Source organism: Athene noctua, chromosome 1 (genome assembly GCF_965140245.1).
Source record: "Athene noctua chromosome 1, bAthNoc1.hap1.1, whole genome shotgun sequence".
NCBI classification, from domain to species: domain Eukaryota; kingdom Metazoa; phylum Chordata; class Aves; order Strigiformes; family Strigidae; genus Athene; species Athene noctua.
This window is the reverse complement of record NC_134037.1, coordinates 146,577,801-146,600,040: the sequence shown is the minus strand read 5'-3', so window position 1 is coordinate 146,600,040 and position 22,240 is coordinate 146,577,801. Positions and strand designations below refer to the sequence as shown.

General features: G+C 37.7%; 1 protein-coding gene across 6 annotated transcripts in view; it reads right to left on the bottom strand.

Annotated features, from left to right (window-relative positions):
* Positions 1-22,240, bottom strand: part of LOC141957722 (ephrin type-A receptor 6) — a 529,737-nt gene that overhangs the window by 389,998 nt on the left and 117,499 nt on the right. For all 6 annotated transcript variants that reach the window (XM_074899660.1, XM_074899687.1, XM_074899670.1 and 3 more), the window contains exon 3: positions 1,346-2,009. In XM_074899660.1, coding sequence (XP_074755761.1) covers positions 1,346-2,009 — 664 coding nt within the window. The remainder of the gene's footprint in view (positions 1-1,345; positions 2,010-22,240) is intronic.

Sequence of the window (22,240 nt, the reverse complement as noted above, 5' to 3'; positions counted from 1 at the left end):
CTTTAATAACTGTTTCTGAAGCTAACAAAACAACTAGCCACTAAGAAACTGTGCAGTAAGACGGATGACTTCTATGATTAAGTGTCACCTATCCAGCAGTCCTGGCAGGTGGAAATTAAGTCTCAATGTGCATTCTCTATGGATACTAGTCTAAAATTGAATCCAAAAAAGCTCAGAGTCCTGGGCTTTACTTAGGTACACCACGGCATTTACAATGTTTTAGCAATGTATTCATGTCATAAAGTAATCTGAATTTTTCCATTTGTGCATGAAATTCAGTTATCGCAAAGTTTGACAAATGCAACCACTCTCTCAAGAGAGGCATAGAGAGGGTTAATGAACCACACCACCGCTTAGGTTGTGCAGAAGACATGCTTTTTGCTCCTGCATGTGTTCACTCTCCTACCTATGAAAGTGAGGGGCTGGTAAAGGAAGAAAATACATTTCCCTTTGTAAGTTACCACCAGCTTGAAACCTTGATTGGAAACATCCTTAATTCTCTGTCATAGTGACAAGGTGCAGTGTTATGTTGTTCTATACATACCACAAGCAGAGTGTGGTCTCTGCAAAATTCTGGAAATCACCGAGCACAGCTATCTGTGTACTGATGCACTGACACCTGCTTCACAATGTCTTACTACATTTTTACATTAGTGTCAGTGAAAAAACACTACTAGATATATAGCATTACTCCTATATTGTGATGAAACCATTTTGAGCACTTCCAATTTTAACCTTTTGCATTAACTCTGAACGGGGCCTCAAAGTCTCTAATCAAACTTGATACCTACTGATTTTCTACTGTATTAACAAACCCCTTTATTCTGCATAAGCATGAATAATGATGTTATCTATTCAGGTGAATTAATCTCCTCTGTCTTTATGTGCTTACAGAAAAGATATGCGTCCAAGTTAACGACTAGATTCCCTTTTTAGGCATATGGAGGAAAAATATTTTTTTTTTCCAGTCACTGCTCCTCTCATCCTGCAATAGATATCTAAAACATGGCAGAGTAATCCTGCTCCAAAGTGTACACTTATCTCCAGTAACTACAGAAGGAGACACAGTGACTAGCTGATCTATACACATATACATTGTGAGCACTTAGAGTTAGACAAAATGAAGGTCATCTTTAGCAACTAAATGTTTTCTTAGAAATCCACAATATCATGACTTCCAATAACTTTGCTTATTTCTGGACAAGGGGCATTCCTTGAAAATGTAATATAATATTTCCAATATACATTAAGCTATCTGCTGTTCATATAACATCATAAGACTTTTTTTTTTTTTTTAATTAAAAGAAAAAAAAAATTTTTAAAAAATCAAACCATGTTTTCTTACCATGGCAGGAGCCATCCACTTCTTCATATCCTACAGTGCAGATGCACCGTCCTAGAGGCACAAGCCAATCTCCATCTGCTCCACAATACAACTTAGGAGTATCACGTTCCTCAGCACTCTTCACACAAGAGCCCCGTACTTCCACCAAAGAGGAAGAATCAACCCTTGGTATAGTATCAGGAAACATAGCCAAATTACGGACCGTGAAAGGGCACTTTTTGTAATAAACACGGACTGAGACCAAAGCAATGCATGCTCCAATGTCCTGAAAAGCAAGATAAAATCCCTTCTTGTTTATTGGCCCAACCTCACGAACTTCTGTGTTGAGTTTAAGAATGCGGTCACCCAAGTCCATCTGGGTAAAGCTCTCATCAGCTGCAATAGTATCAATTTTGGTGTACTGGTTTGGCTTGAATTTTACTCCATGAGATTCATCTGACTCCATGTAGTAGAGATTGAAAGTCTCCTTGCAGGTTCCCAGTACCCATGGAATACTGTTGCAGTCCCTCAGGGTAAACTTCATTTCCACATAAATTTTCTGTGCAGCATCACGGGAGATCCAGTTTGTCTGAAGCCAGTTGTTTTGGTTTGGTTCCATCACATTACATACCTGGTAAGTATGAATGGGACGGTTGTGTTCATCCATTTCAGTTATGGCATCCCACTGGAAAGAAAATAAAATAATTTGAAAACTAAGGAAAATACATGAGTATGCATATACACAGACCCCATGTATACACACAGACATGTGTGCCTCATGTATATGCACCCATGGCTTAACTAAGAATAATCATTTACTTAAAGTTTAGAGGAAAGACAGTAGTTAAAAGCAGATACCAACTACAGAATGGTACAACAAGTTTTATTTCAGAAACTCTACGATAAATTTCTATTAATAAAAACATTTAAAAAATAATGTGGCTCAGTAGAAGAGGGAAATAATGGCCATGTTTATATTAGCAAATTTTAATAAGTCTGAGAACATTCCTGGGCATATCATTCAATCATCTATGCTGAAAAAAGGTTGCTAGATCAGTCCTGTTTGATATGCCAGTGGGCTGCATAGAGGCTCTCAAAAGCCATGAATCTTTGAAAAATTAGCCACATGCTACGTATGAAAGGCTTATCAAATGCCTAATGTACTGTATAATCCGCTCCTCTAAAGGATTACCAACATGCCCAAAATAGCTTCAATACAATTGAGTCAACTTTCCACTAAGCACTCCTCATATCAATACAGCATTAGATATAGATGTTTTCTTATCAAAACACAACAACTAGTTACAGTTCTGTATCCAAGAACAGTGTGTTCCACCAGAAGTTTTTGCATGGTTTTAGATCCACTGTTGTCTTACAGCATTGCATATCAAATAAGCCAAAAACCTGTTCATAAATATCACTCAAATCACTGGACTATGTTGTTTTAATGCCATGAAACATCAAAATATACACTATTCGTGTTCATAGTCTAGCATATCTGGAATAGATTTATTATGAACACATATCTAGTTAAAACTATTTGGTGGCAAAAGAGATGCAGAATCTTAAAAAAAAGAAAGCAGATGTTGAAAAGTTTATGGACTATTTCAACTCTTACCAACTTTCCCAAATTTTGCAGTTACTTTGGTTAAATTCACTGTAAGGCATTCTATAATTTTTATTAATTACATACAGGTGTACACATATAACATGCCAAAGCACACATTCAAATTATGCGCAATATGCAATTCTGAGTACAAAACCAAGATATTGACCTTACGCATCATTGTTCAAACATGAATTCAAATTCTGTTAGCCCCATGATACATCAATGCCACATATTTTTCTACTCTAATAAACACAGTATCAATATTTTTTAAATTAAAGCTACAGTCCTGAAGATGCATTTTGACTACTTGAGCAACTGAATATGCACAAAGCCTGTTTATTTCAGTATTACAAAGAAAGTATGATTGGCCTGTGGCCTACCAGACTGAGAAAACGTAGGAAATACAAGTTCAGTTTACCATTTTTAAGCCATAAAGAATTATATATATCACCATTTAGAAAATATTTTCTTTTTTTTTTTTTTTTTCTGTGAAAGAGGAAGGTATTATTTAAGACCTAGGTCCTCATTTTCAGAAAAATTCCCAGACATCAGACAACTCTTAAGACCCATGTGAACATGTACAAATTAACTGGCTTTACTTTGAATTTTAAGAACAGATAATGTCACAACATGGAATTGGGGGAACATGCACATCTCCAAGACCTTTCAAATTATCTTTATGCAAAAAGAAAACAAATCAACAGAACAGCATACAACAAATGGGGGCCAGGAAGAATGTACCACTTCTTTAGGAATGAACTGATCTATCATGTTGGAAGCAGCAGAAAAAAAAAACAAACAAAAAAACAAACAAAACAAAACAAAACAAAACAAACCCAAAAAATAAACCCCCAACTGTGACTCCATTAGCACGAAAATTTTGTTTTTAAGAAATGGCTGAAATTCATGGGGAAAAAGGAATTACAAGTGCTGCCAGATGTGACCAGAGGACTGGGATTCCTGGTCATGGTAGTATGCACCTGGGTGCTACGCAGAAAAGTCAGGTAAGTGAAGGCCTTTATGAATACCCTTCACTTTTGAGGATTCTTCCTATTACAGCAAGAATGATAACTTTGTCTGAAGACCCAGTCCCAAGAATCACAATACTTCTTATATGATAGCCAGTCAATGGCAAAGACTTGGCAAACAATCTTCTGACTCTTCAGAGATTCTTACACAGCCAAGAGCTTTTGGCTTCTAGGACTTGTACACATTCAGAAAGAGCAAAGCTGCTATTTCAGCATTCATGGCAAGACCAGAACAAATTCAGATTTGGTAAAAATTGCATGATGAAGGACTAGTTAGCACAGGGATTCTTGTGCCATTGTCCCCACAATGGTTTGAACTATGGTTAAAGTCTAATCTGTAGCAAGCAATATAATACTCCAAGTAGACCTTGGCTTTGGGAAAGAAAAAGGGGACTTTAATGCTCTGGAAGAGGCCAGGCCTCTTCCCTTTTGCTAAACATGAACTCACACTGCTTGAATTGATTCAAAATTCCACAGCTGTGAAGGATTAAAGAAAATAATTAAAATAATTTTCAAATTTAAAAAAAAATAAAATCCACAGCTCCAAGCCTTAAAACCTCACCAGAAGAGGTTCTTTAAAAACAAAATAGATATCTACCTCAGCCGCTGATCCCCATTTTGCCTACCATATCTGTTACATGAGCCAAGGACATACCACCTTTTGCTTCACACGTAAAACATGTGCTATAGTTTTAAGCGTTATTACACAACTTTGGGTTATATACAAATATAACCACAATGTAGATTTAGAAAAAAAAAAAAACCACCACCAACAACAAAACAGAAGCACAAAAGGTTTTCTGCATTTATTCGTGTATCAAACCACATTAAAAGGAAGATGTGCTATACGCTCTAGAGAGGTCTCAAAAATTAACAAAAAAATCCCCCAAACCCCTCCAAAACAAACCCACAAGAAACAAAGAAATCCCCCCCAAATCCAAAAAATGACACCACACCAAACCCAGAATAAAGTAGTAGTAGATAAGGTAACAATGCAGTTTTTAAAATACAGAGCAGTCTGCAGAATGAGAGTAAACTAGCCTAAAGCAAAGAAACCTCAACACTATTGCCTCCTAAAAAAAATTAAGAAAGCAATAATCCAACATACCTTCCCCTTACCATGAGATTCTCTTCAGAAATATTTATATATTAACTTTAAATCATTACCTCTATTTGAACTTAGAAATTAAAGCCCTGAAGTTAGCTGCTAACCATGTAGTTAATAATGTAAATCTATTACATGTGTAGTAAAAGCTCAGCACTTCAAAAACTGGTTTAAAAAAATAAAACAAGATGATCAAACATGGACTGTACTTTAGTTCATTTAAAGCATACCTTGTGTGTTTCATGCCTGTGCCTTTCCATTGTGCTCTCAGATAGCCTGATAACAACTCCCAATTTATAAAAATTCATGCATTGGGCAAGAAAAACATTTAAAAGGTATTTACAGAAATGTTTAAAGAGAAGTAGTAGTCTAATTATTGTACATACAAAATACCTTCAGAATTAGCATCTAAACGTTTCAACCTAGCCATCACACTAAGACATACTGTATAAAGTATGTGAGTTTGTTAGCATGTGTTCTTAACTACTAGTCCCAGATATTGAGTACAAATGAGGTGAACTCCACCACCCCAAAATGTCAATGTAATTTACTGAAAAGTCTGACAGAACTCAATCTGTGATACTCTCTGACAAGGACACATTCTTCCTGTGTGAAATACAATCTGCTTTTAATTTTACAGAAATATTGCATTTTTCTTCTGATAAAAACTGCCAGGAAATATTAAGCAATAGTTAAATTCAGTGCAGACAACAAAAAGCCAAACAATATAACTGCACACTAGTTTTCTTGTGTATTTCATATTATAGCTCCTAATTAATTAATTAGCATTAAAACTGGCCAGTGCTGTCAAAGGCAAGAAGAAAAGCTTTTATAGATACATTGGTGATAAAAGGAAGACTAGGGAAAACATAGATTCTCTCTGGAAGGAAATGGGAGACCTGGTTACCAGGATATGAAAAAAGATGAGGTAGTCGACAAATTTTCTGCCTCAGTCTTCACCAGCAAGGGCTCCAGCCACACTATCCAAGACACAGGATGTAAAGGTGAGGACTGGGAGAATGAACCACCACTCACTGTAGAGAACGAGCAGGTTCAAGACCATCTAAGTAACTTGAAGGGGCACAAGCCCATGGGACCTGATGAGATACTTCTGCAGGTCCTGAGGGAACTGGTGGATGAAGTTGCAAAGACACTATCCATCATATTTGAGAAGCTGTGGCAGTCTGTTGGAGTTCTGCTGACTGGAAAAGGGGAAACATGACCCTTATTTTTAAAAAATGAAAGAGACCTAGGGAACTACAGACCAATCAGTCTCACTTCTGTGCCCAGCAAGATCGTGGAGCATATCCTCTTGGAAACCATGCTAGGGCACGTGGAAAAGAACGAGGTGATTGGTGACAACTAACATGGCTTCACTAAGGGCAAATTGTGCCTGATAAATTTGGTGGCCTACAACATGGTTACAGCACTGATGGATAAATGAAGAGCAACTGACATCATCTACCTGGACTTGTGCAAAGAATTTGACATCGTCCCACATAACATCCTTGTTGCTGTTGGAGAGATACAAGTTTGATGGACCAACCACTTGGTGGATAAAGAATTGGCTGGGTGGTTGCAACTGACGAGTGGCAGTCAACAGTTCGATGTCCCAGTGAAGACCAGTAACGAGTACTGTTCCTCAGCGGTCGGCGTAAGGACCAGCATTGTTCAACATCTTTGTTGGTGACACGGACAGTGGGACTGAGTGCACCCTCAGCAAGTTTGCTGATGACACCAAGCTGCGTGGTGCGGTCAACACACTGGAGGGAAGGGATGTGCCATCCAGAGGGACCTGGACAGGCTGGAGAGGTGGGACCGTGCAAACCTCATGGAGTTCAAAAAGACCAAGTGCAAGGTCCTGCACATGGGTCGAGGCAATCCCAAGCACAAATACAGGCTGGGTGATGAGTGGATTGAGAGCAGCCATGAGAAGGATTTAGATGTTATCAGTGGATGAAAAAGTGACTATGACCCAGCAATGTGTGCTCACAGCCCAGAAAGCCAACCGTGTCCTGGGCTGCATCAAGAGCAGTGTGGCCAGCAGGTCAAGGGAGGGGATTTTCCCCCTCTACTGTGCTCTTGTGAGACACCCCCCCCCCCCCCTGCAGTGCTGTGTCCAGCTCTGGGGACCCCAACACAAGAAAGACATGGACTTGCTCAAGCGGGTCCAGAGGAGGCCATGCAGATAACTGGGGGATGGAGAACTTCTCTGATGAGGACAAGCTGAGAGTTGGGGTTGTTCATCCTGGAGAAGAGAAGGCTCCAGGGAGACCTTATAGGGGCTTTCCAGTACTGAAAGGGGCTACAGGAAAGGTGGGGAGGGACTCCTGATCACAGGGTGTAGAGATCGAGTAAAGGGAAACAGTTTTAAACTGCAAGAGGGCAGATTTAGATTAGATCTAAAGGAAGAAATTCTTTCCTGTAAGAGTGGTGAAACAGCGGCAGAGGTTTCCCAGAGCAGCTGTGGCTGCCCCCTCCCCGGCAGTGTTCCAGGCCAGGCTGGACGGGGCTTTGAGCAACCTGGGCTAGTGGAAGGTGTCCCTGCCCATGGCACGGGGGTTGGAATTAGATGGTCTTTAAGGTCTCTTCCAACCCAAACCATTCTATGATTCTATTCACTAATTCTACATTAGAAGTATTTATAAATATTTTAGTTGTGCAAAATTATTCTTTGATTAAACTTTAAAAACAAACGAACAGAGCATCTCATTGGTGATGTTTGCATGAGAACATGGTAGCTCCCGCCAGCATACCTAACCTGACATGGACAAAAGTTGGCAGAAGCTGTCTGGTTTAAAGAAGCTGACGTCTCATTGAGTTGGTGTCTCAATGCACTACATTACTTTCAATTTGGGTTTTTTTTAATTACATTTCTTTCAGTTAAGGAAAATCTGTGATAATGTTCATGGAAGAAGCAGCAGGATAGAGCTAATTCTCATAACTGGAGTTCCATGACTTATAAAGTGTTAAAAACACTGTTTGGAAGAAAGGCTTCAAAATTTTGTTTTAACATTGTCATCAACAGCAGCGAGGGTAAGAGGTTACATTTTACTTTCATATGTGGCATAAAGGAGGAGTATATGTCATTAAAATAGAAGAACATAGAATTTGAAGATTGATAGAAGATTCTACGATTTACTTGTCACATTCAAGTACAAAACAGGAGATTAGGCTACAAACCAGTTTAATAAAATCTCAACTGTTTTCATATGTCTACAAGCTACTTAATGTTTCTGTTTCATTTTAGAACTTCACTAATATTTAACAGCTGTACAGAGAACACTATAAAGAGCAAGTTATCTAATTTAAATCTTGTACTAGCTATATATAATACTGAAATCTGTTTTCAATCTTCCACTCTTTTTGTTACTCATTTTAAACCAAACACTACAGATTTACAAAATCACTAAGAGCCATTTATTACAATTTGGTAGGTTGTGTCAGCAAAGCCTGTATGAACATTACAAAAAGAGAGACTGCATTTCACATATTTTATGTTATCTTTAAACACATTACTGTCCGATAAGGATATATCATAGTCATTTACCATGCTACAGAAAAGTAAACACAGTGGACCGTTTTCAGCCTGATGGAAGCAGTCATAACTTCCCTGAATACACCAGTTCTTTCAACAAATTCTGAATCTTGACTTATCTTTAAACCACAGTCAGACTCTTAAACAAACCTTTATTGAGGTCAAACAGTGTTGCTTAAAGAAAAGATGTTAAATTGACAACTGGCACGATTTGCCCACTACTAGCCATACATAATGTTGCACTTAGAGGGGCAACACAGAACAGAAAGGACTGAGAGGATATTAGCTCACCTCGTCGTAACCTCCAAGCTCCCTGTGGCAGCACTGTGAAGTTGCATATTCTCACATCAACCCTACAGCTCCTCTGTAGTAGGGAGAAGTCATGGCACTGCATCAGGGCCAGGAATAGTGCATCTTTTCTCATGTGAGGACCTGCACTGCAGGGTCTTCTCCACCATGTCACTTGAGTCTCTCATTTCCCACACTGGCAATTTCCATTGTGTCATTTGTGGAGAAGCAAGGCCAAGCAGATTCTCACTATTTAGCAGCAGTCTTGTTTGTGCTTGAAGAATTCATTAAAATATTTTATTTGTATGTCAAACTTTACTGTAAAAAGATTTTCCAATTAGTGAGGATAGTTATATCAAGCAGTAGAAAATGTCTATTTCACAATGAGCTGGCATCTAGATAATTTCATATGCAGTGAAAGACACTTTTCCCACAAGTTGTCACACTGATTGATGAATTAATAGTGGGTTCTTAATCTCAGACAACAGTTATTCAGACACTGATCTCAGCAGCAGTTTGGTAATCTAGGATGGCAGTTTTAGCATCTTGCACAGCTCAAGATGTTTTTATTGACATTTTATTTCATTTAAAGGAAAAGGTAGGGACACTGGTTATCTTAGGGCCACACACTTACTCAGCAGTTAAAGTAATGGAAGAGACCATCTGCCCTTACAAATTTTGTTGCATTTCTATCTTAAGCTAGAAAGTTGTGCCCCCTTTCTCCTTATCCTTTTACTCAAAAGATAATTCTCTAAAAGTGAAGGGTTCTGCACTTACACTGGTTAGGAACTGTGTATCTTAGCTCACTCCTGAATAAGAAAATGTTGCAGACTTAGCATGCAACACATTTGGATATCAAGTACACAATGGGACCTCTGAATAAAATATTCTACACATCTTTTGTTGTTGAGCAAAACACATAGGGATAAGTACAGATTTGCCATGCAGACAGGGCACTGAAGGAAAAAAGTTGTGCCTGAAAAGAACATGGGATAGGAGATGGGGGAACGAAACCTGTAGGCTTCAGCCACTCTGCATTTGGCTACCTCCTAAGAAAACAGATCTGAAGAAGCAACCCCTCAACAGCAGTAAATCTTCTAACCTATCTGACAACAGAATAAAGATTTCCTTTCTTTAGTGAGCAAAAAAATATGGAAGGTTCATACTATACAGATCTGGTTTACTCTATTGGTTTCAGAGCACTAGGTGATTTGTGAAATATAGCTGTCACCTACTTCTTACACAAAAACATAGGCTGACATTAGAAAATTCAGTGAACCTGAACTGTAGCAATGTAATTTTCTGACTTATATCCCCCATTGCCCACAGATGTCCACTTGGAACTGGTCATGTCCCTAACAGTAAAAGGGATGGTCTATGTTTCTTGTAAAGAACTGCTGCTATCTTAAAAAACAGTCTGGAGAAAGTTACAAGTGTGTCCATTCAACTCACATAACCCAAGGACAGTTAAGCAAACATTTCTATATTTATGACATCCAATGAGGATAAAAAGAAAGCAAATAGTATTTTTATAATATTTTAACTGGTTCTCTTATTTTGTCATTTTTATAAATGGTTTATTACTTATTTTGTTCATCAATATTTGCAGTTCTCAGCTGAGAGTCATCTAATGAAATCTACAAGTGAATTCTCACTTTCAACTGTTCACTATGACAGTCTTTTAGATCCCATTTCCATGGAAACAAGCTGAATGATAGAAATACAGAGAGTTTTAAAAGTTTTTAAAATTCTTTTATACTATCTCCAGTGAGATGATCTCCATAGAAATGAGATCAGAAAGGTCTAAGCTAAGAAACAATAGAGAAGGACCTGTACTTGCCATGCAAAGCTGCTGGCTCCATCTGCAAATGCAGATTTGAACACCTAGCTGGTGTAGTGGCATTCAAGCGGAACAAGCTATACTACATAACAATTGCAGAAAAAAACCCTTCTTAAATTAACATGCTTATAAAATGAACATTTTAACACACACACAGTTGGCATTTAAAACATGACACTGAAAACAGCAAGATTAAGAACGACTACAGAATTACTGTAAGTTAAAGATATCAGTTAATATTTTTTCCCCACTCCCTCTAACTTATTTTTCTTTGCCTCCACCTTTTTTCAAGATCTACAATTCTGTATGTGAAAATAGATGCTCAGACTACCAAAGCCCAATAGGACAAGTGATAATACTGAACTTAAGAAATATGCCTATTTAAAAAAAAAATAAATAAAATAAAAAAGGCAGACAATACTCCACTGTAAGTACAAGTTGGCATAGCAAACAAAATAAAACAGCAATTAAACTATTATGATCTTACATTTTAAAATCAAGCTGATTTAAAGTTGCTTAGGGAACACATAAATATATAGCATGAATTAAATTAGCTCTGTAGAACTAGAACAATTGCAGCACAGGTTTAAAGGAAAATATGACACCTGTTTTCTACATAGGCAGCAGCATATAGGCATGAGCTATTGACAGTCAGTGGCAAACCCCTTAAAATCTGTAGGAGTAAAAGGGAAGAACAAGATCAGAATTTTAAAAAGTTACATAAAGAATAACTAGGGAAATATAAACAAGAGAATACAGGAAAGAGAGTAGCAGATTATTTGTTTTCCAAATGCAAGCTTGGGCTGTGGAACAACTGGTCTATGGCTGAAGCGGCCAGGACAATTCAGAGAGCTTTATGAACTCAAAGTATGAACTGAAAATTCAAAGTTGTGAGATGCTTTTCTGTTGTTTACATGAAGCACTGAATACTGAACGGCCACGAGGATAAGCTGCTCCAGATGATCCAACTTTGCTCTGGAAACTGTTCTGGTTCATATGAATGTTTTCTTCAGACTCTCACTTGGGGATTAGACAGTATAGAATTTTGGGATCAGAAAGCAAAATAGGACAACCCTGCTGTAGTTTTGTAGAGCACACTGTGGCTGTTCCAAAAGAAAAGAGAGTCACTGGTCCTGAAAGTGGACCTTTGTGCAGGAAAGATCAAGATACCAAGAAACCATGTTGATGTTTCAAAACATATAATCTGATGTAGGGCTCAAACTACTGAGGCAGTCAATCTGTTTGATTCACCAGAATCTAGACAGTAGTATCATAATACACCCATGAAAAAGTTACTCATGGAATAATGTTTCTGCTGTCTGGATATGGCACAGAAAGTATAAAACAGGAGCCAGAATAATAATACTACACTACTTCTTCCATTCTAGATCATAAGACAAAGCACATTCAGAAAGAGGGTACATAAAAATGGAAAGAAAAACAAAAAAAGAATTCACACCTACATGCATATACATGAAGGCTGTTTATAACAAACTGATATATAATTGAAGCCAACCATTAATATATAAAATGCCATTCTTAGTACTCTGGAACAAGACCATTGTTTTCCTGAATGCATTATGGACTATAAAAGATTCATTGACTTGCATGAAGGATCTGCAAGGATAGCATGACAGACTGTAATTTTCTCTCTAAATGAGACACACTAGTAGAATCTCAGCATGAGATTGTGGTGAGAGATGCCACAATTCAGTGATGAAAAGTGCTGCTGATCTCCTTTCTAGGGTCATCTTATCCTTATGTAATGCAACACTTCCCAACGTATTCAGAATTGAATGGAAAGAGAGCAGAAAGTCTACACCTCTTCCAGATACTATAGCTCTTGGCACTCAATCCTGCTGCATACCCTTCAAAATCTGTCTGTACACCATCTCTGGGGCCTGTGCCATAGCTTGCTGACCTCTGTCTTACAGATGAAATCATAATAATAAAATAAATATATAAACAGTGTTTTACAGGTATCTGCTACTAGAACAGAGTTGAATGTATCATAAGAGCTGTGTGCTACAATTAGCAGAGGCTGCCAGCAGCCGCGGAGTGCCTCTGCTAAGGCAAAACACTGAATAATGCTGATGTTGGCAGGTTAACTCGAACAAGAGGCTAGCAATCCCCACTTAGCTGAATGAGATTTATGGGATTAACTAAGAATACATGGAGAATGTGATAGTTCTAAACAGCAATACTTATATGATGAAATACATGGGTCTGTTGTGTACTAACTGATGTGCGTATGTAAGAAACAGGCTTTGTCACCCATTAGTAAATAAGAGATACCATGACTTAAAATCCATGAGGAATTGTAAGAATTTACACTTATAATTGGAATAAGACAAACAACTGAGAAGAAACTACAACTAAAACATAAATAAATCTGACTGTAGGTATAATTCAGTCAGGGTCCAATAGATATTAGCTGTTTAATAGTAATGTTTATTTGTTGCTATGTTGCTTTATTTCTTGACTATGGGGAACTAGAGCAATCCTGGCTCTGCCTTTTCTAGCACCTAGTACGATCAGAGTAACTGGAATGTTCTAATACTGCTCAGTAAAGACACTGTGCTGGGTATTTTGGTAATGCTGCACAATATCTGGCTGCATGTGGCCTGGGGGAACCTGCTGGATCTCCAAAACAGCAGAGATAATGTTACAGTAAACGTTTGCATGTCCACTTCCCACACACCTCAACCCTGCAAATTGTTTCGGCCTGTAGAGAGCCAGAATAACATCAGGGCAGGGAGAGACACTTGGTAGAAGATATTCTCAGCCCTCGGCCTGAGAGCTGACCTTGTCTACTTTATGATCTAATGCACACAGTACTGAGTCAAATGACTGACTGCTTTTACCAGTTAACCTGTTCAAATATTGTGCATTGCATCATCATAAATCTGACTTAAATGCACAAAGTTCCAAATATTAGTTTCTTTTTACTTGCTTTCCAGGCTTTGAATCTTCAATTCTGGTATTTGAAATTCCTCTTCAGCAGTGGGAAAATCTTCATTTGCCTTTACAACTCAATGAAGCAGAGCTTTAACTGAGTACCACAGAATCACAGCTAAACAGTCCTGGCTGTGCATACCCAGAAACTCAAGAGTTTCCCATTTTCATTTCCTGACTAATCACTCACATAAAAAGCATTTCAGTACCAGTGATGGCAGAAACTATAAACACTTCACAAGTTCCCGGTTTTCCTGCTGAAAAGTGGTGCATCTCAGAGTCTATTTTTACGTGGGCATTAGCATATTTAAGTTACTGTAATTCACAAGCAGTCAAGCGGGTTAATATGGATGAAGTATGCACATATTTCTATTCTTCTTCCCATCTCTCCCCAATTCTTTCCTAAAGCCCTTAGTGTTTAAGAAGAAAAAAAAAATCTTGTCATTTCTGCTTCTTATTGAATTAGTACTAGTCAATTAGTGTTTTTAATTGAAACTATACCAAATGGAAACAATTAAAAATAATAATTATACAAAGCAGCTATATAAGGCTTTTAATCTTTGGAGTGCTTTACAAACACTAACACATTAATTCAAACTAAGACATAAAACTAAAGAAGCAAAACTCAAGATAATGAGAGGAGTGTTAAGTGACAGATCACTGATTTTTACCAGCATGCGCTGCAAGTTATAGTAATGAGGAGCTTGCTGTATCACTGTGGATGCCTTATCTGACACTACACATATCCACATGAACTGAAGCGATGCCACTTCAAAACTTTTCTGCAGCACAACATGTTCCTTTAAGTACATTACTAACGGGCTCCTTCAAAACTGTCCTTCATTCCTCTGCAACTGTTGTGCTACCAGGCGAAATGGAGCCTGCTCCCGAGGCACACCCCTGGCTGAAATATCTGATACAAAACCACTGATGAACAACTGACAACACATCTTTCACTGATCACCTCGTGCCTTTCACCATCGTTCTAACAAGTGATATTGCTATGTACTATGTATTTCATGACTTCATTTCATTTCCAAGCTACTTATTCCTTCTGAGCAGCATATTGAAGGGGAAAAGCAAGATTAGAGCTATAGGAACTATTAAAGGTAAAAACTTGTATTTATTGGCTTGCAAGGGATCATGTTGATACACTCAAGTGAAAGCCAAAAGCAATGGCATCATATCCTGCTGTTTAGCTGACCTCAAAAGTTCCGGAAATAAAATCTGAGAGGTGAACAGAAGAACCAATTACTGGAAGGGGAACAAGCTGAATAATATCAGTAGCAGCTCAGTTATGTGCATGCAAGTCCCTAAGTTTATTTGCATATTCTCTCTACATGCATTACAACTTTACTCATTTTCTAGGTTGAATCAGAGCAGTGTGTAAAGATTCTGCAGAAAAATTTCCATTACAGGTTAGAAACATTTTTAACAAAGTGTCCAAAATATGTCTACAAATAAATACCTAAAAATCATAAGGAAGCCTCTTTTTTTAAAATAAAACACTATCCATATCAACCTTATGCATTTAGTCTCTGAACTCTAAAGCAGGAACAGATAAAAACAAAAGGGGAGGAGAAAGGAAAACAAAACAATAACCAATATTTTCCAGCAAATCAATTTGTTCATGCTTCCCATGTAATTGCTTATTTACTGGGAGCTTGTAAAGTAGTACTGTCTCTTGGGGGAGCCCAGGCTCAATCATATTCCTTAAAATGTACTGGAAGAAAACAATCTGCTACCCTTCCCCAGTGCTCCTTCTTTTCATCCCATTTCAGAGCGCACAAATGGAGGAAGCATAAAGCTCTTAATTATCCTATACTACATACAAGTTGTATCGAAAATACTCCATTCACTAGAGTACAGTACCATCAGAGCAACCTCTTAGACATCTCTTTTCTACATTGTGCTGCATTCTTCAGATATGTCTGAATAAGAAGAGATATGAACTATGACGTAAGTTATGTGATCTTTCAGCCTCCCCCTTCCCATTACTCCTATTATCAACTAGATAAAAAACAAAGATACTTTCTAAATCAATTTATGGTAAAGCTAATGACAGTAAAGGAGAAAATTTCTTTTTACTCTATCTTGGTTTATTGTGGTAGACAGAATAATGTTTCATATAGATTTATTCATAAATTCTGGGTAAAACAGATCCTCTGTATTCTTTGTGTTGCACGCACAACTTCAAATTACATGGGTACATATTGAGGACTGTTTTGTTTATGGCTGCATATTAGGCAGAGTAGGCCAGGCTCTTAGGTAGGTTTGCAATTTCTTTAGGTTCCCTCAAATTAGGGAGCAGCTAGAAGGTATTACTTCCTGTGATAAGACACGTACAGATATTCAACAAGTATATTTTTCTGTAGGTCTTTTCTGATTTCTGAAGGAAAAACCTCTAAAGAGTGAGTTGGAGAGATTTATCAAGTTATTTACTCTATTTTTAGTTCACTAAGCACTGGGGTTTTTTGGTTTTTTTTTGAAGAACACATAATTCCCCCTAAGACACAGCAAACAAAATTTGGCTTTCCAAAAGAACCTTGCCTGTAACATGAGACATCACTCACCAATGTGGGCAACTCTGTTAGGAGTGTATCCTGATCAAGGTGGCTGCAGCTTCCAGGAAACCATTTCTCAGTGATGAATAAAGGATGTTTAGGTCTCCATCTTTTATCCCTTTGAAGGGATGGGCTGTACATAGAACTAAAAATAAAAGGTAGAAATGCCCCACCATATGAAATAATTTACCTCCACTGAATGGGAAGCCTAATAAAGGCATCTTCGCTGTACTCTCTTACTCTTCTGTGTCAGAGATTTTGAAGCTTCTTCAGAGACTTCAGGTTCTATAGAAATTACCTCCTTCTTGCTGAAATAACATTAAATGTCACAGCCTTTAACTAATAAGTATTTGTTTCAGTTATATACCAAAATAAAACTAGAACTTGAGTTTAAATATTTCTAGCCATCCAGTGTTAGTGTTGACAAACAAAGTCAGCATGTGATCACCTCACAATTCACCCTACCAGGTGTTTCAAGATCTTTTTGTGAGCATAGACCACATGGCTGCATCATGTGTCTGTCTAGCACAAAATTCACAAGGGAATTTATAAGGCTGAAAATCACAAGTCAAAGAGAAGTTAGTAAGGAAAAACATGCAGCAACAGCAAACTAATACTTATGCAATTCAGTGAAATTCTGAGTGCTTCAGTTCAAGAGCGACTCCATATTTGACAGAAGATAACAAGCTTGAACCACAATTTTCATTTTAAAAGCACACCATTTAGGGCAAAGATATGTAAACTTGACATACTTTCATCTGCTCTTAACTCTAGGAGATACTTAAAACATATGTTGATCATTTTTAGCTTAATTCCCCCCCCCCGCCCCCTTTTGGAATTTATAATATTTATCCTTATGTATTTTCCAGATTCTGCAATTGCAAGGGTAGCAACTGACTTCATTAAGTACAGTAAGATTCTTTCACCCAGCTGAAAGCTAGAGCGGTATTTGGACCCCACCGTAATAATGTGGTTTGCAGACATATTAAACAGCTGCAAGCTAATGACAAATCACTGCAGCTGTGGGTAGTCATGGAATGTCAACTACAGGTCAAATTAGACATCAGATTCTTTTATCATTTACCAAAAGAAAGATTACACTTTGCCTATTTATCAATAACTTTCTCTTTCAGGGGGAAGTTTGTTGTGACAACTAAGAGAACAATACTTTATTACATTATAGTAGGACACAAATATTGAGATGTTAGCCCAATGTCCCTACTTAATATATTGCCTGCCAGCAGGATGTCCTTTTAACATGAAAATAAAACCAATTCATGTATGTAATTGCTGAGCAGCAAGAAGAAGGAAAAGATTTCTTGGCACGTGTCTTCACAGGGTTTTTTTGGATGAAGGACACTAGCAAGATTTAGATTTTTATTTAGAAATTCTACATCAGTGATAGTCTTCACATACTTATTAGTTCCATGAGTATTTGGTCTAATTAAGAAACACTGAAAAATGCTTTCATAAAATTTAGATTAATATCATTGAAAGAATGCACACCAGAAGCAGGAAATTTTTATAGAATATTACTAAAAATCTTTAGCTTCTTTTCTGTAGACTGAGATAAATTTTTGCTACAAAACACACTATTTTGCAGGGTTTTTTTGTTACTTAAATTATGCTTTTAACTGATCTTACAGTTTTCTGGAACATAAATGTTGGAGTATTCATGGGGCCATGGGGAAATAAACAGTACAATTCAGCTTTAAGAGTTATGAAAAGAAATCCTATCCGGTAGAATTAAGAGGTCCTGCAAGAACTGAAAGTCCAAGGAAAGACAGGAAAAGACAACTTCATGTTCAGTTGTTATCTTCTTATTTCTCTGTTACTCCAGGACTGTCTTCGGGACCACAGCAATGACTATCTGCACTGCGGTATATGATGTGACTACTTTCCAAGCATAGTATTTAGCCTAAGAGATGGTCTTCAGAAGTTTCCAAGAATCTGGCTCTTGATAGCATATTTAAATAGAGGATTTCATAATATAAGCCTGAGGCATTAAAAAAGAGCATCTGACCATCTAAAACTGTAGGACTAACTACCATTTTTGCAGAGGCAAAATATCTATCACACTGTTGAGTACATAAACCATTGTCATCAAATGACCGAACATATAATAGTTTATTAGCATTAATGTCTACTTTGTTATTGCAGAATAATAATCATTGAGAAATAGAACACTCCCAGTTTCCTAAAAATTTACTTATTATGATCAAATGGAAAGATGAGTTCTACCGAATGCAAAAGAAACCACAAGCAACATTTCTCCCTTTTTATAGACATGACCTTGCAAACTTCAAAACTTCCTGACTTTGACTTTTCTGTATTTGGGATGAGACCTGGGAACACAGCATCTCCCTACAAACCCTGCTTATCCTGGAGAGAAAAATGGGAGCCTCTAAGAAAGGAAAAAGCCACAGGATCAAAGTCTCCTCATGTAAAGGAACAAGGGACTGAGACTACCTGAGAAGGAAGACACAACCCAGAGGAGATAGAAAAAAACAACCCCAACATATAACTATAGACACCAGAGATCAGTCTGTCATTCCTTCATCACATTTTTCTCCCCTTCATAAATCACAACTATGTGGATGGACATAGACAATGATCATGTATGATTGAAACAGACCGTTTCTATTAACTTCACATTTAAAAAGTTATATTATTTTTGCTGAATAGTATTTGTTATATACACCCACTCAAATTGCATCTTTTGCTTCCATACCCTATCAAAGCTCTTTAATTCTCATGAAGACACCTATCTTAAGATTTCTGCTCTTATTTATCAGATACAAGAGGCTTACATGTAATCTACAGGTCCAAAAACCAAACACTGTGATATATAATGTGCTAATCAGTCTCATAATTCTATAATAATCACTTCTGTTGAGACTACATACCTGTGAAAAGTAGTACTTCCTTAGTGTGCTGAATTCAAGTCCTTTGCCACCCCCCACTGCCCCCCAATACACTGTACATGTCTTCCCTAATTCTTCCTACTTTGCTCTTCTGCTGAAACATGAGATGGAGGATAGTCAAAAGGAAAACTGTTTTTGTAGATTGATTTATACCAAATATTCACCTGAAACCCCTTCTCAAATTTGCGGAGTCCTTTCTTGAAGCAGGCATGTTAAAATAAATAAGCATGCTTTTGTGTGTGCATCTGTTTTCTAATGAGAGCTGATGTAGTAATTAGTGTGCAGCAAGCTGGGGTAGTTTAATATACTTTCCTCTTCGTTTCTATCCAACTTTATAAAAGTTTCATTCATCTTTGCCACCAACAACAGGAAAGCATTAAAATATGTATAACAAAGTAAATAACAGTACTTAATAACAATATAACACTTTCATTTTAGTTCCAGTATTAAATATTGGTTTCTGAAAATAAACAGGCTACTTTTCAGAAATGCTAATTAGCTGTTTAGTCAGACAGTTCAAGTAGGCTACCTACTCTGAAGTTCACCTTTTATAGTTGCTGCGGATGAGAAGTATCAGATAAAATTTTGGGGAGAACATGTGAATTTGTTGTGAGAGGAGAGTAACACAGCTGTCAACATTCACTTTTTTTTTATGCTCCGATGAGCCACTACATTGCTCACTGTTCTGGCCACAGCTAGAAAACTCAATCTTAGCATTGTAAATACAAAAATCAGTAAATGTTTAATCAAAACAGAAGACAGGCACAGAATGAACTGAAAGGTTGGATATAATACTTGAGGTTTTAGTAAAACTTTTTTCTTTTTTCCATACCACAAACTGGCAAAACAACAATATATCCACACAAATGAATTAAAACCTCCTCGAGAGTATGGTCTAATATTTTTGTTCTTTTCATAGAGAAAAATAAAATTAATGTTTTTCCCATGAACTGTGATTTCTATATCCAACTTTATATAGAAGAAATTTATTTAAAATCCAAAACAAATACCCACAATAACTTCACAGATTTCCTAATTCTTTACCCTGCATTTTGTATATGCAAAAAAGGCAACTGGACCCAGGATTAGGAATGAAAATAAAAAATACTAACAAATTTCATATGAAAGTCACTTTCAGCAGTCTCTACCTGATAGGGAAAACCTATTTACTATAAAGACTGAATTATAAACAGTCTTACCCAAACACTTTTTTTTACCAAGAATAAAACTAAGCTACTCTACAGAAAGTTCACATTGGGTCTAGAAAGCGCTGTAAAATTTCTGTAGCAACTCAAGAGCTCTTCAAAGTTAGATCCTCTCCATATCCTAATTCCTTCATGCAGTGTGTCAATAACACTGACACTGATGCTTGATAGCAATCTCTCTTTTGACTCCACTTTCCCCAAATACATTACATAGTCAGTACTGTCTGTAAACACGGCTCTATCATATTTGTCAGCCCTAGAGAGACAGAGGACTCTAAGTGCATGTCTGTATCGGCTTCCACTTGCCCCTTCCTTGCTTTCTAGTATCCACAGAGTCATACAAAAGACTTATGGCCAGGCTTTTTGTTTTGAGATAAAAAAGCAAGTAATAATGAGTAGAAGGTATGAAATGGTCCTGGTCCAAATACAACAAGATAAGTGACGTTGTACTAAGAGGTCCTAAGACTGGTCAGAAGCATTCGGGCCAGGGACTGAGGTTTTATAGCTACTCCATGCTTCCCAAATGTCTTCTCTTATTCTGAGCAACTACCATCTCCATCTCCCCCTACTCAGGCTTCTTCAGGGTTAGGTTTTGAATGTTCTCCTTGGAGACAGCTTCAGAGTGCTATTCAATTATATATAGTACAGTGGAGTTGCCTGTGCCCAACGTTTTCAAATTCTGTTTCTACCCCCGCCATACACACAAGCCAGGTGCAACACTACTGGTTGGTTCCTCCTGCTGCACTGCAGCTCACTGCAGCTCAGTTGCTTGGGGCTGAAACAACTGCTGAGTCAGGGAGCACTCCACAAGCCAAATAACTTTTAAAATATTGACTGCTCCTTTCTGAGTGCATTCCTGTTGCAGAAAAGGTATTTTTCCATCATCTCAGCAATATGATTTACAGTAAACTGTAATAGCATGACAGTGAGAACACGGAGAGGTGCAGCAGAAGTAGCTTGGGGCATAAACTTTGCATGCTATCATTGTTGTCAAGTTATCAAGAAATCCCAGAGTGAGCTGCTACTAAGAGCTCATTCCCCTTTCTTTTTCAGATGTTATCATGGTGTATGAACTAGCCACCTAACATTTCTTTTTAGCACTGGACCTCTGGAGCACTAACCACACACTGATTTCTTTATAAAGAACACTATTAATTCAATATTATATAAGATGACTATTTATACATACAGTAAAAATATATACAGTATAAACACACATACAGATCTTATGATAGTGAACAAACCATAGTCAAAATGACATACTTTTCTCATAAATCGAACTGCAGGACTTGGAAATATTTCTGCTCAGCATTCTAGCTCCCTGCCCCTACCAGAAAAATTCACTTACTTCCCTGCCAGTTTTCCACAGAAACTTCATCAGGTATGTTGATAATGCGTACAGTGGGCCCAGTAACAAGCTGCTTTGCCTGGTGATGCATCTGTGAGCAAGTCCCCTGCTCCATCCACTGTTGTTGAGGCTGTCGAGCACAACAAAAGCCTCCCACAATGGATTCTGGGTGCAGGCAAATACCACCAGCACTATAAGCTGTGCCTCGACTACAACCTGCAGATCTGAAAAAATTCAACCTAACAAGGGCTCTGGGCACGAGCTCCCACCTTTCCTGCTGCTTCCTGCCCATGGTCAGCATCTGTCTTGAGGATCCACAGGACAAGGATGACCCCACCAGTCTAATGCCCCTTGTCCATCTTTTTAATGGGTGCTTTCTTACAACTGCTGCCTGAGCACATTGGTACTGAGCACTTCTAACTAAACAGTTGGCCTTTTTGTGAGATTTTGGCAGGTGGGAGAATGACAGGCAGGATGACAAGATGACAGTCAATGAGTGAATGTAACAATAA